This window comes from Pteropus medius, unplaced genomic scaffold, assembly GCF_902729225.1.
Source record: "Pteropus medius unplaced genomic scaffold, Ma_sr-lr_union100, whole genome shotgun sequence".
In the NCBI taxonomy this organism is placed as follows: Eukaryota; Metazoa; Chordata; class Mammalia; order Chiroptera; family Pteropodidae; genus Pteropus; species Pteropus medius.
In genome coordinates, this window is record NW_024356249.1 from 13,845,472 (window position 1) to 13,861,165 (window position 15,694).

At 35.8% G+C, this 15,694-nt stretch overlaps 1 protein-coding gene across 1 annotated transcript in view; it reads right to left on the reverse strand.

Annotated features, from left to right (window-relative positions):
* Positions 1-1,481: 1,481 nt before the first annotated feature.
* The window catches only part of ASB15 (ankyrin repeat and SOCS box containing 15), a 49,563-nt gene continuing 35,350 nt past the window's right edge, over positions 1,482-15,694 (reverse strand). The window contains exons 8-12 of the mRNA XM_039861064.1: positions 11,832-12,077; positions 10,210-10,381; positions 8,051-8,621; positions 7,019-7,172; positions 1,482-3,198 (exon numbers count right to left, since the gene is read on the reverse strand). Coding sequence (XP_039716998.1) covers positions 3,026-3,198; positions 7,019-7,172; positions 8,051-8,621; positions 10,210-10,381; positions 11,832-12,077 — 1,316 coding nt within the window. The 3' untranslated portion in view covers positions 1,482-3,025. The remainder of the gene's footprint in view (positions 3,199-7,018; positions 7,173-8,050; positions 8,622-10,209; positions 10,382-11,831; positions 12,078-15,694) is intronic.

The following is a 15,694-nucleotide window of genomic DNA, read 5'->3' on the forward strand; positions in this document are numbered from 1 at the left end:
TCCAAAGGCGCACTGGGGAAGAACAGCTGTTGCTCTCTCCCAGATAAAGTGACATGTTATAGGAGAAGAAGAGTCCTAATTAGGTAGAAATGAATCCCCCTTCCATCCAGCCCATTCAAAAACAATAACATTGCTAGGAAATTTCCAAATGTATAAGAAAAATATGGAATTTGTTTTGGATACAGTGATTGCCTCAGCTTCATAGAATACATTTTTCTTCTGCTTTATAATACTAAGAGAACCATTTTAAAAACCTATAGCATGTACAGTGAATTCATACCTTTACATTTGAGTATTTCTTAAATATGTTTACATGAAATGCATTAAACACAATGTCAAAGTTTTAGTATACTAGAATTTATTTACTATCTAAAGTATTTTGAATGTACTTACGCAAAAGTACGTTAAAGAAAATGTCAATGCTTTAGTCAATATCTGAAGTGTCATATGGCAAACTTACATCCTCATTGTCATTTTGTATGTATTTAATGTACTATTTACTGGTAACAATGCATTTTGGCCACAAGAAAGAAAGCAACAGAGGAATCATGAAATCCTATACATAAGCCTATACATTGCAGTTTAATTTATATAAAAATATATCCTTTAGGGAATACAAGGGGTTAAAACGATGGTTTTAATTGTACAGGTTTTTTTTTTATACGTATTTATCTCTCAAAGATAACTAAAGCTAAATACAATTGGAAAAAATTCACAAACCAGTGAGGTATTACTATCAAAAGAATACAGGAACTCTTAAGATAAAAATAAATGTAAGAAAAACAAATTAAAATCTAAGAAAAATAAATCTAAATAATTACATTATTAGGATTACATAACCCATCCAGAGATTCAAAACTATCATTTTACCATGAGGTCACTGGTTATTTTTGTCTGGGTCTTGTATAACATTCACTCATTCAATATATTCAACAAGTAATTTTTGAACTCTCTCTTTGCTCTAGGGAATGTATTTGACCCTAAGAAAACATTAGAAAACAAAGCAGACATAGACCCTGCCCTCACAGAGCTTACAGTCTTGTGGAGCAGATAGACGAGAACATAAGCATCTATAATACAACACAAGTGCTATGCTGAGGCCTCCCATCCTAGAGGAAGCAACATCCATGCTGCGATCTGTAGGATAAAGGGGTGAAGTGGGAAAGAAAGAGATGGAAGAGGATTCCAAGCAGAGGGAGAAGAAAATGCAAAGACCCCAAAGTATAAGAGAGCATGGTCTATCCTAGCAGTGGTCCCCAAACAAAGAACTTCAGATACTTGTTGGGCCAGAATGAAATTTTCACCCATCAATGGGGAAATAAGAGCAGTGTGGTAAGCCTTTTCAAAGCTGAAGTCATTCAATTTTGATAATTGAGTTTAAGGCCGCCTTATTTTCTGGCATTAAAATGGCCTTCATTTATGAAATGATGGTGATAGTCAATGATATATATATGTATATATATATTTCAATAAATGACCCTATTTTAAAATTAGTAAAATAAAAACTACTGGTCTATAGATTTTATATAAGTCTGGGAATCACTGATCAAAGAATATACTTCTAAAAGGTGTTTAGTATGGTTAAAGCAGAGGGATGAGGGAGATCTCAAGAGATTAGGTTAAGGAGCAAGGCAGGGAGTGAGATCATGAAGGGTCATGGGAGAATTTTGGACTTTCTTCAAAGAGCAATGAGACTGATTTTAAGTGGGGGAGTGAAGCTGTACTTATACTTGTAAAAGATCACTCTGGGATGTTGTGTGTAGAATACATGTTGGATGGGGCAAGGCATTAGGAAGGGAGGACAATTAGGTGGTACTACAGAAAAAGGAGAATAGCTGGAATTAGGGCCAAAATAGTGAGACTGAATAGAAGATGACTTCAAGAGATAAACTTACCAGGATTTGGTGACCTGTTATAACGGGTAAGGAAAATGGGATGGTCAAGGCTGATGTCCAGGCTTTTGATTTGGGAAACTGAATTGGAAATTGTGCTAACTATTGAGCCAGAGAATGTAAGAGGAGGAGGCTTTCCGTGGAGGGTGACAGCGAGTTCATTTGGGACATGCTGAATTTGAGCTGTCTTTGTGTTTGAATGTGCATTAGGCCAATTGTCTACACAGGTCTCAAGCACATGAGAGAATTCGAATATAAATTTTGTAGTCAATAGCATATAGAAAGTAATTGAAACCATGGACATGGATGAGATTTCCCAGAGAACATAGCATAAGAAGAGGATAGGGCTTAAGACTTATTACTAGGGCTGGTAGGAGATTGGAAATGCAGAAAGAAGCCAGAGACAGAGCAGTCTGGAGGTGGGAGGAGAGCTCAGAGAGCAAGGTGCCATGAAAAGCAAGGGAAGAGCTTTCCAAAGAGGGAGCAGATTATAGTGTGTGAATCTGCAGGCAGGAAGGACCTCTTTCATCCAGTGTGGCCGTGAAAGAAAGGAAGAACAGGCCAGCAATTGGCTAAAATGTGGGTTTGAGAAAGTGGTTCTTTGTTTTATTAAGATAGGAGAGACTCGTTCATAGATATTGTAGGAACCACTTGATAGGGAGTTTGAAGACTTGTTGCAAGTGAAGATAATCAACAGAAATGCAAATACAAAGTACTGACTTGCTTGAAAAAATTACAGTGTAAACAGATAGTTATGGGGGTGATGGGTGGAAAGGGTGAAGGGAAATATAGTTAATAATGTTGTGATAAGTTTGCACAGTGACAGAAGGTTACTAGAATTAGTGGAGTGATTGCATCATAAGGCATAAAAACGTCGAGTCACTCTATTGTACACCTGAAACTAATACAAATAATATAATAATGTATACTAACTATACTTAAACTTTAAAAATCACAATGTAAAGGTCTTTAAAGATGTAAAATGTGGTGTTCCCATAAGAATACAGGATCTCGTTATAAAATTGTCAATAGATATAAATACACTTAAGGATGTAAAATAATTTCAAGAAATTCTCTGAGGGAATCCCATTTAAAAACATTTTAAAATGACGTTTTTAAATATTATCTTTAAATTATGGCAATTTTAGCTCTTGTCCATAGAGATCGTACTCTTTAAATAATATATATCTTTGAATAGATGGTGGTAGAGGAAGCTTCTCCACTGAGGCTGGCTGGCAGAGTCGCTGGAGTCCCATAAGTCTTCGAATTTTTAACCGACACAAATGCTTTAATGAGCAAGGATTTTCTAAGATGAATGGGAAAAGCAAGCAAAAAATAAAACAACATTAGTGGATTGACCTGTAAGATACAGACTGTTTAGAATCACATTAATAGTGTCTTTCTGAAAAATAGGTATTCACACATTAGCAACTGGTGAAATTCAAATTCCAATTGTAATTAAGCCTTCCAGACCATTCTTCTAGAATGGAAGCTCCAGGAAGGTAGACATTTAGTCTGTCTCTGTGTTGGAAGATAGTCTGGCTCATCGGGGGTGTTCATCTAGGATATATTAAATGAATGCATTCCCTTGATTTAAGAAAGTAAGTACTCACATCTCCTTCTACCTATTTTTTAGAATGGAGTATCACAGAGACATATTTCTTCACTTTCTCTCTAGTCTACCAATCTTTCTGATGAATAATTATCCAGGAAACATCTGATGCAAATGTTTCCATATGTCCATTATTCATTCTTAGGTTTATTTCAGTGTCTGATACCTAAACAGTTTATATTTTCCCCCAAATCTTTAAAGCTTACTTAAATATCTGATTTAGTCTATTTTCAACCCTCGCTTTATCTATATTACAGTTATAGTTCCGATGCATTATCTCAGGAATGTAAGTTAGCGAAAGTGTAACGTAGCACACAGGCTCAGCGGTAAGCTCTGGACTTGGTCAGCTTGGATTAAAATCCTGTCTCTGCCACTTAGCATTTGTGTAACCTTGAACGAATTACTTAACCTCTGTGAGCTCAGTATTCTCACCTGTGAAATGTGAATAAGAATGAGACCTACCTCTTACGGTTGCTTGAAGATCAAACAAATTAATTTATGGAAAGTATTAGAAAAGTGGTTGGTGGTATCTTGTAACCATTCTATAATGTGAACTATCACTCAATTCAGTAATAAAAAAAATCACATTTCTGTTTCATTTGAGATTATAAACATTCAAATAGTCTTTTTTACAATATGAAAACAATGGTTTTCAAAAATTATCAAGGCAAAATATTGTTACCAAAAGAGGCAGAACAAACCCATCTTTAAAAAAAAAAAAATAGCATTTGATTTTCTTCCCTAACAAAGATACTGCCTTACATATACCTGGAAGAATCCTGACATCCGGTGGTTAACCACACTCATAGCAATCAATTGACACACCAGTTCAAACAACGTATGACTGAAACAACAAAAATCTTCCTCCTTTCGTTCTTGGATTGCCTTTCTAAAGTCATAAAAATTGGTCATTCTTTTGTAGTGCAAACACATGGGCAATTAATTATCAATTAGTATCAAAATCTGCCCTATGACAGGAAGCAGAGTGATATTGGAGAAAGAGCCTTTGTTTTGACGTGAGATAGACAAGGGTTCAAATCCTTGCTTTGTTATTTTCTATGCCTATAACTTTGGGAAATAAATTTATGTCAGTTTTCGGTCTTTTGCCCTTATTATCTCTAAAATGTTTTAATATTTTTATTATATAATAAAATATAAATAGAGCAACTACACAAATGTATAGTTTCTTAGGTTATTAGTGATTATTAGGTGAACACCTTTCACATCTTTCCCAGCTACCCCAGAATTCTCTGTACAATCCATCTCAAGCTTCATTTCTTCCCCCGCATAAGGAACTACTATTCCAACTTCTATAGTAATCACTTCTTTCAAGCTTCATCATTTCAGTGTGCTATCTCTACACTATCGTATTAACAATATATTTTTTAATTTGATATGCTTATTTCTATTTTTTCTTATAATAAATTTAGATGGGATTTGACTGATACTTTTCTGTTGTTCATTTTTATATTAATTTAGTTTTCCTGAATTTCTAGCAGGAAGTGAGGTTCAAGATAACTCTTCTAAGTTTACAGAGCTTCCTATTCTGTGGTCTTCTCACAATGATCCAAAATAAGGTGGCTGGCTCCCTGAGGGACCCTGGTTTCATTTGCCAGCTCCACTTTTACGTGGACTCTCCCTTGTCTCTGGCCTGCTTAATTTTGATTTCACTCTCAATGTGAGCTTCAGTTCAGAAAGGGAGGCCTGATAGGCCAGTTTCATGAATTCATGGAGTTCACACTGTTTTATAATTCTCCTTTTCATAGTTTTTATTTACAAAAATTAGCATGATAACACACAACTCTACAAGTTGTGAGGATTTCATGACATACTTTATATGTACATTTCATACTTCTTATAAAATTATCATGTAATAAAAACGATATGAAAACACTAATATTTTAGTTTTTTAAAATAGCTAAATTTATTAGGTGTTTTTAATGTTCTAGGTAGTATGCTAAGCACCTTACATGTATCACCTCTTTAAATTCCCACAATGACATATGAAGTAACTACGGGTCTGAGCCCTATTCTGCATTGGGAAAACCTGGGCATAAAAAGGGTAAGGAATTTTCTCAAAGTCACACAGCTAGCAAGACTATCTTGGTTTTTTTGTCAGGAAATAAAATTTCCCCTCTCCTCAATAAAACAAAAATGACATAATAAATTGTTGCTTTTTTACATGAAAATATCAGCCCTGAATGAGACATGTACTATATAACCCAGCAATCCAACTCCTAGGCAAGGCCAAAATTCCATTCCATCTCAGGTCTGTCTGACTCCAGAGGTCAATTTCTAAGCTCACGATACTATGTTATTCATCAAGTTCTCTAAGATTCCTGTTTTAGTTGTCATGAAGTCTCTTCTATTATAGAACCCATTCCAGGAGAACAGCCATTTGAGGAAAATTCAAGCTTATCTCCAAATCTGCATTGGGTTGAACTATCCCTCTTTCTAGCCAATCAGTCTTCCTCCTTCCCACCAACCTACATCTCTTGTTACCATGGTCAGAATAGTCCAAATTCAGATGAATTAATCTAATGTATGAAACTCTGATTAAAACTAAATGCTTAAATGAAAACCACTATATCACTCATTTCTTTTTATAGAACTTTATACCTAACAAATTTGGTATGTGAAACAGCTCAACATTTCGGTTTCATCTTCTGGCCATAAAATGTAATCTACCTAATTTGCATAAAATTTGCCTGATCTCAAAGAATAGGCTGTTGAGCTTTTGCTATCTCATTCAATTATGATTTAGGTATATTAAGAGTGCCAGGATATTTAAATGTAATGTAAAGTCCTATGATGCTTCTTTAGGTTCCATAAAATTGATGTCCAAGTAGGTTTTGCAAATTCATTTTTCTAAATTTATATTTTGAAAGAGAAAGCCTCTTCAATCTATGATTTTTTTCTAGTTCCTATTCGTATTTGGAGTAATTTTAGATTCAGTTTATTGAAACTTTTGTAATATGATTCACTTTTATGTTTATAACCAAACATCAGCCTGTAGAACACAAAATATCCTGTCTGTAATACAAACTTTTGATGGTAAGAATTTGTCAAGAAAAACGAGAGAGAGCATATCAAAAAAGATAATCCTAATTCATTCCATTCATTCATTTATTCGGTATTTATTATTTACCACTTACTACACATTACGGTAAGCCTTGAGATTACAAAAGTAAACAAAATAAAACCTTGCCTATGTGGAGACTATGGTCTACATACTTTATGATATTATAGAATTAAACTTTAAAATAATGAGTTCTATTCAGATGTTAATATAGTTATAATATTACCCATATATATTAACGAGTTGGAAATTATCAAAAAAAAAAGCAAGAAAGTAGTTAGTATCTTACATCAGAGAAAGTGTTAAGGATGATTTTTAACAAAAGATAATTCTGAAAATAAAGGAACACTGAAAAAGTATCAAGGATGACATGAAGACACTTCCCCTATAGACATTCTTCATAAAAAATTTTGTAGGCAAAATTTTTGTTTTTACCTAGTATTTGACGGATTTCTGGCCATTCTCTCTGTACTTCCAGTGCAGACTTCAGTTTAGCGCACAGAGGGATATAATCCATGTAATCCAGTAATATACGGATAACGCTTCCTACCAAGTGTTTCATCCAGGGAACTGTAATAAACTCACAGAACTGAGAGAATGGATACAATTTAATTTAGCAGTACTTTAAATATACCATGTACATAAACACTTAATTTTGTTATGAAAATTACTATCTTTGTCTTTTGACAAGAAATAAAAGATCTCTTCTTGTAATGAACAACAACAAAAAAGTAGTTAGCTTGTTTCGGTGAAGCTATGAGCTCTGGAGCTGCAAGCATGGCTCTAATATAGTTGTAGTCATCATGCTAAGCGAAATAAGCCAGACAGAAAAAGTTGAAAATCACACGATATCACTTACATGTGGGATATAAACCTAAAGGCAACAAATGAAAAGGACAAACCAACAGAGACTCATGGACATGGACTCTAGACTAATGGTTACCAGAGGGTAGCAGGAAGGGGGAAGAGGCAGGTAGATGGGGTGAAGGGGGTAAAATACATGGTGACGGGAAAAAATCTAACTATGGGAAGTGAACACATAGTGTAAAGATATATATATGCCTTATTGTTAAAATATACAGATGAAACTTACTGGATTTCGTTAACCAATGTCACCATAAATTAATAAATAATAATAATAATAAAATTGTAGTCAACAGTGTGAAAGAATCATGCTTCTTTTCATGATTCTCCTTTCCGTGCTTCTAGCCCAAATATACCACTGAATAAGCATGTTATTAACTGCAAACATTTTCGCATTCTTCTATATTCGGTTTGCCATTAAAGAAAAATAAACACCATCCTTTTTTGGCCTAGTTTTATGTTTATATGCCCATATTATTGGCAACAAAGATTCAAGAAGGAGAATAATATAAAACTTAGAGTTGATTTTTCTTATCCCGTTACATCTCTGAGCAGAAGTTAAGGAGGATGACCCAATGCGCAGGACGAAAGGACGTAACTCACCGGGCTATCTTTTATCACACAAGATGTCCATCCCGGCAGCACTTCTTCCTCTATCTCTGACCACACAAATGAATTTCCAAAGATGTCCCCATGCATGCAATCGAAGCACATCTCCACTTGATAGCCATTGTTCAGCAGCAGCCTCAGCATCACCTCGTCGTTCAGGGCGTACTGAATGGCACTAGGGAAACGAGTGTCATTTACACGCATAAAATAACAATTGACATTTGCCCCGTGGGAGAGAAGCAGCCGGACGATTTCATGATTATTGGCCCTCACAGCCACAAGCAGACAGTTGAGGGGATCTAAGTTTGGGTTTGCGCCTGCATTCAGAAGGACTTCTGTACAATGGATATCGTTATTAGAAACAGCAAAATATAGCGCAGTCTTTCTCTCGTCGTCATAGCTCTCAGAAATGTGGTCAGCAAGCGGAGTATTGACGTCAAAACCATTTTCAATGAGCAGTTCTAGGCACTGTACATTTTGTCCATCTGCTGCTGAGTGAAGTGGTGTTAGCCCGCTTTTCCGGATTGCATTTTTGGATGTTACTGGGATGAGATATTTCAGTGCACTAAAATAAATAAATAAAAACACACATTGCATGAAGAAAATCAAGAAATGAAATAAATGAACTTCCTCACTAGACAAATGAATGCTGTTTATTTACTTTCCTTTATTTTTGCTAGATAACATTATACAAAGACATTTAACCTTTGTCCATTGACTTACTACTATTTAGTTTAGTATCGTTTAGTTTAGTTTTAATTTGGCTTCCCATTCTAAATATTCCTGGGGATCATGCTGGATCTTATATGTTTGCTCTAGAATTGTGATCCATCAGGAATCCTCCCAATCTTCCAGTTCTTCTCTGAACAATGTAATAGTTATCAGTAACCAATGCTACTTAATGACAAATATAAAAGAAAAGTCCATCTGATGCCATAGAGGAATGCTTCATAATCTTGACCATTAGAATCATGAAATTACAGGAAGTTAGGGCTGGAAGTGACCTTGCACATCACTTAGTCCAACCCCTTCATTTAACAAAAGAGCAATATGAAGTCTGCAGAAGGGAAATGACTTGTCCAAAGTCATGCAGATGTGGAGCAAGAACTAGAATTTAGGCTTCTCGAGTTCTCATTCATCACTCCTCTTTCGCTGCTTCCTGAGCGATCTATGCTTTAATATTGGCCACATGTGTCCTGTCCTCTTCAGTATAACTTGAAATTGAATTATTAGCCACAAGAAGAGTCTATGATTTTAGCAGCCTCGCATTATACCAATTGAGATAACTAACCACAGCTTATGTTTCTAAGAACCTGTGATAGTTGCAAATTTCACACTTGACTAACAACTAGACATGATGAGAGCCACCAGCAAGGATAACTTGATCTCTTGTGCCTAATTCAGAGCTACCATGTGTGAATTTATGATACTGGGAATAAGTCCAGGTAAACTTTAACAACATGTCACTTAGCGTCAATTATGTGTCATCGGCCACTTAGTCAATGTGGCCACTGAAAGTAATAAAGTCTAACCGTTTCAAAGTTTTTGAACTTATAAAAAATATTTAATTGCCTAAAACCATCCTCTCATGAGGATAGTTTAATATAGTGATTATAGACTTCTATTGATGTGTCAATTGTAGCATATTTTGTGATTTAGAAATCTATCCAACCATTTCTTTTTTGGAATAAAGATATCTAAACTTATAATCAAACTTTTCTATTCAATAATATATTTGACATCATACTATAATATCCATACATATTGGTAAATAAGTGGAATAATATTGATAGTATTTTTACAAATTTTAATTCTTTGCCACAGGCAAAATTTTTTGAAACTCTGTAGCCTTTTGTTAAATATATTTTTTTAAACAGAAAGGCACATGTGGGTGGCTTCACATATAACTTCCTCCTAAAATAAAAACTCTTTTCATTATAAATGTAATATACATTCGATGTGGAAACTTTATAAAGTACAAGAATATAAAAAAGAAGGGGACATCAAACAAATATTCAAAAAAAAAGCTTGTAAGCATTTTGCCTATTTCTTTTTGGATTTGGGGGGTTATTATATAGAGAGACATGATTATACCGTATATACAATTTTGTATTTTTCAACTTAAAGTGATCATCCCATGATTTACTACTCACAGATAATGTCCCTCGTAGGCAGCTCGATGTATAGGAAGATGCCCTGCTCTGTTAGGTACATTTCCGCTTCCTCCATATTCCAGCAGGAGGGAAATGCAGTCAGGATTGCCCCCTCCTGCTGCCTCAAACAACACCGATGCCCCATCATCCGCCAAAGCAAACACATCACCACCTGGCAGTATTAAACACGTGGCATAGTGATAACTGGATGAACTGTCAAGATAGTCTCCATAAGAATAACCCCTTGTTTTCTTTTTTGATTAGGACTTAAAATTAAAAGCATAGAATTAAGAATATGTTTTCACTATTTTAATAAACAATTATGCAGCATATTTCATTTTATTAGAAGATCTTTACATCACGAGAACATCTGTGAAATCAGCAAGTCAATTACCATGACGGACAAATGCTCCCAGGAAAATGAATAGTTACACTTTTAAGTTTTAAGACAACAGTTAACTCTTTCATTTCGTAACTCTTTCATTTCAGGTTGTACTTTGGGGGCCTCGAAAATGTTAATCTTTTCCCCATAGAGGATGCTTGGGTGTCATGTGGTTCTAGCTTTTATTTACAGATGAGGAAACTGAGGACCAGATGTTTAAGTAACCAGACTAGGGTCGTCAGACAATGAGTAGGTGGCAGAAACCAGTTTCAGAATTCGGTCCTTTAATTCCTGGTTTTGTAGTTGTATAAAGTATTTGGAAATTTCAAAGGAGGGGTGACATCGCAATCCATTGGGCAGAATTAGAGAAAGCTTTGGGGAGAAAGTGTCTCAAGAAATTGACTTTGAATTAGGTTGAATGGAATTCTAAATGAGGGCAAAGACCTGACCCAGACCCAGACAGTGGGAGTATAAGGTATGTTTGGGATACTGCTCATCTAATTTTTCTGGAGTGCGGGATACAAGTTGGGAGTAGTGAGGGATACACTTGGTAAAACATTCAGGATGATGCAGTGGGGACCTTTGCATGATTCAGTGGGCGGTGGGGAGGCACTGAGAATTTTTTGAATAGTTTACAGTGTTATAGTTATCCTTCAGAAAGGGGAGATGAGTTCACTATGTAGTATACGTCCTCTGATGGGGAGACTAGAAACCTGGAGAACAGTAAGAATCGACTGCATTGGCCCAGGGAAGATGTGAGAGGGCTGCCCAGGATGCAAACCAGAGGGACTGCCAAGGTGAGAACAGGTGAGAAAAGGTGAGAGAGCGCAGCACTCGGCAACTGGCTGAATTTGGAGAAGAAGGTGACAGAAGAATTAGAGATAAATCTAAACTTTCAGTCTTGGTTCAGAGAAATTATTAAATCAAAAGAGTAAAAGAAGAGGAATTTAGTTTTGAAGATGAGTATGAGACCCTGGTGAGCCAGCTGTCTATGTGAAAATTGGGCTGTCTCTAGAAAGAGAAATCAGGGCTGGGCACGTAGATGTGCAGGTATGTCATCGGGTGCAGGGTTTGACTGAGTTGTGGCCTAGGTGGCTACCGAGGAGGTTATCAAAGGCCTGGTACCAAAGCCTGAAGCCCAGTCACACTCAGGAGAGGAAGAGGAGCCAGAGAGGAATGAAGAGGAGGAAATCCGAGAGGCAGGAGAAAAGTCAGGACTGTGCAGTTCCTTTTCACGTACCTTTGTGGATGAGGTGTTCCAGCACATCGCAGTGACCATACTCAGCAGCAACACCTAACGGTGTGACGCCAAAGCCGTCTCTCAGGTGGACGTTGCCGCCGTGCTTCAGTAGCAGAGCTATGAGATCTTTGCGGCCTTGCTTGGCTGCTTCATGCATTGCCGACCATCGCTTGATGCAGGGCTGGTCAAGGCTGGTGTTGTATTTGAGCAAAGTGGACACCATGTCATAGGAGCCCTTTTTTACAGCTTGAAGATGATTTTAAAAAGAACAATCGAGAGTAGGCATATTAACTCAAATATCTTAGATGGTATTAAACGAGTTACTAAATTTAATATCAAAAGAGATGTTAGTTGTTCTCTTCTATAAGAGAATATCGGATTTTTCATACTCCTTTTATTTCTTACATCCAAATTCCCATTGTAGACTGTAAGCATGCAAGGTGATACTCCTTTTTTTTTTTTTTTTTTTTTTTTTTTTAAGAATCTGACCTAAGAAGATTCAGAGTTTCAGGGAAAATAGTGCACATCGCTAAGATAGGATGTTGTGTATAATCTAGGTAAACTTTGATTTCTTCATTAGCAAAATGAAAACATCCACTGTTGGGTTGTACAAATTAAATTATATATATAAAATACTTAGTATATACTAGGAGCTCAGTAAAGGATAACTATTATTATTAACGTCAGTTCGTCACTTCTAGGGTCCTAGGACCACATGTGTAAATGTTTATCAAGTTTTTTCCCTCAAAGAAGAGCTTTTTTTCCCACCAAAAATAGCAGTATGAACTTCTCTTTCCCATGCTCTTATTGGGAGGGTAGCAATAGAAATGATTTGAATCTAGGTAGGCCAGTTCTAAACAGATGAAGTATGTGACAGCTAATGTACTACAATTTCAGAATTTCAGAGTTGTATTAACTCAGATTTCTCTCTCTCCCTCTGTTTGGTTCTAATAATTGAAATTACACTTTTAAAAGTGTTTCCTCCCATTAGATTATTAAGAGATCGTCCCAGTTTATATATAAATATTTCTGAAAGATGATAATGCATTTTTTTTTATCAATAAGTAAAATCTTATTAAGAAACAGAGGAGGATGAATGCTACTCTCTGCAAATGGAAATAAATATAGTTATAGTCATTCATTCATTCGGTCATTCAATTAATATGTACGAGCTATATAAAAGGCACTGTGGACAACAGGAAAAAGATAGATATAATTCTCATCTATGGAATTTACAGTCTAGAGAAACTTATACTGTCTTCTGTTTGAAGAGAAACTCAGAATCTGGGTGTTTTCTGAGAAAGGCAGGAGGGCCCACACAGACCATCCTGGGCAACCAGGAGGCAGAATGCAGAAAGCGTCTGAAGTCAAGGCAAAGGAGAGGGCTCCAAAAACCATAAATGAAAAACAAAGTTTGCCTACCACATTTGGAGGCAGACAAGCCATTATTGCAGTGAGATTTCAGTTTTTCTACTACTCACTATCTAAATTAGAGTCTGTTGACAAATGCCTTTCTCTGAATCACCCACCTGCCACTGGCAGCTCTAATTACTGTGAACTACCTCATTCTGGCTGGTGTGACTGCAGAGCAAACATCAATAATTTAAACGAACTAAGGGGTGTGTCCTTATTTATCTTCTTGTTCCTCCTATTGTATTTTTTTTCTTAGATAAAAATGTATTAAAATAATGAACCTCTTCCCTCATGACCTGTTTTCCTTTAGTCTGACTCAGAGAACATATTGATTAGAGATATTATTAGTCTGTCTTCATGAAAATAACAGCATATATATAGGTCTATTCAACTAAAAATAATTTAAAAACTAAAGCTACCTGAATTTTGGTGGGACTAATAACATGTTTTATTTCCCATAAAATACTAATGTACATTGTGGGGAGCCCCTCCCAAGCTAACCCACAAAGACATTCTTAACCAATAAAAGGCTGACATAATGAAAACTAATAAGATGCAGTACTTGTGTAACATAACTAAGTAAAATACAAATGAAATAATTTATGAAATATATGTTAAAATAATATATGAAATATTTATTTAAATGAATGTTTAAATAACTTATGAAATATTTATATATTTTATGAAATATATATAGAGAGAAAAATCTTCAATAACAAAGCTCAAAGAAAACCAAGTTTCAGTTGAGTTAGGGAATTAGAGACCTTTGCATAGGTTATAGGCAATTTTGAAGACTTTGTAGTCTCCTGGCACTTTTCCTCTTTATTTTAAATTTCTGTTGTTTTCTTTCTGGGTGTATGTATTTTGCTCATGTAATTTACTTATCAGCAGTGAATTATTTTCTGACTCATATGACATACAAATAAAGAAGGGTTTTCTGAGGTATCTTGACAAGGATTGGAAGATTGAAAGAGGAGATGGAGTAAAGAGGATGTATATCGATCTGTGAGAAAGAAAACGTGTGAAGTAAAATTAACTGGATTCTTCTGTACCTTGGGCCCCACTGGCCAGGACAATCTTATGGCTATCTGACTGGACAAAGGTGATGCCAGCTATAGAGCGTGGGCAGAGAGGGAGTCTGAGTGTAAAAAACTCTTAGCGTCAGATCATCACAAATCAGATATCGACCACTCAGCAAGTAACTGTGCAACATGGCTGTAATACATCAAAGTACCATAGTGAGGGCCAGATGGTTGATGGGAAAGAGAGGTTGATGGGAAAGAGATAGGAAAGAGAGGCCTGAAAAATCAAAAGTGTGATTTTTTTTTTTTTTTTTTTGCCATCAAGGATAAAAGACAAGGATGATGGGACTGGGTTAAGAAAACTCAAAATGACATTGCACAGAAAAATAAAAAGAATAGCATTTTTTTTTCTCTTATCTCTCTTTTATAAGCTAATGGATAGTGAATAGCAAATTTCAAAGTAGCCCGTAGAATCAGGAAGAAAACTGAGAAAATTCCATGGATGACCCATTCTCCTATGAACCTAAAAAGACTTGATATGGTTTCCACAAAGAAAGTCTTGAAGAAGATAACCCCCCCAAAATTCTTAATCTCCAGAAATGTGGGTGATGGAGACAGAAGTGAACACCTCCAGAATATTTCCTTCATGAGATTTCTGTCTTTTCTCTGATATTACCATTTGGTTTTTTAAATATATTATTTCCAAATGTTAATTATATTTCAATTCTGACAACTCAATGATCAAGTCCCTTTCCTTTCATGTCAGATACTGCTAGGGAAGAGAAACCAACAAATGAAACTTTGAAATGCTTAATGCTCTGTTGTGGGCATTAAGCATTAAAGAACATTTTTACATAAAGCAAAAAGAAAACAGATGAGTGACAATCATGACTTATTTGTCTCTAAAGAAATAAGTGGGTTGAGAATAGCAAGTAAAGACTAATTCTATATTTGCAAAGTGAGATAGTATTTGAACTCTGGAAAAGTGTCTTTCTTTTTTTTAAAGAAATCAAAGACTGTCTATACCAACAACAACAAATACATGGATGTTGTTGCAGACACTCCATGGTATATGCCTTTACAAAAATAATATAGATCACATTACTAGTGGTGCAGCAACCCATAGGAGAATATTCTATTCAGTGCCTGCAGCGCCAGCTCAGGAAGAGAGCTCGGGTTTATTTATGAAAAGCATCATGTTATGATGACATAAGGCTTGTTAACATGTGTGCAGAGACAACTCTCTGTTCCTCTGTACTCATGTTTCCCCTTTTCCTTTTAGCGACAGAAGCCCCAAGTTTTAGCTGGTCACAGTCTATCTAGGTAGAGACTGCCCTGTACCTAAGTGTGGCTGCGTGACACAATCTGTGCTAATAGTATATGAGCGGAAATGCTGTGTGGGACATCCAGGCCATGTTCTTAAGGGTG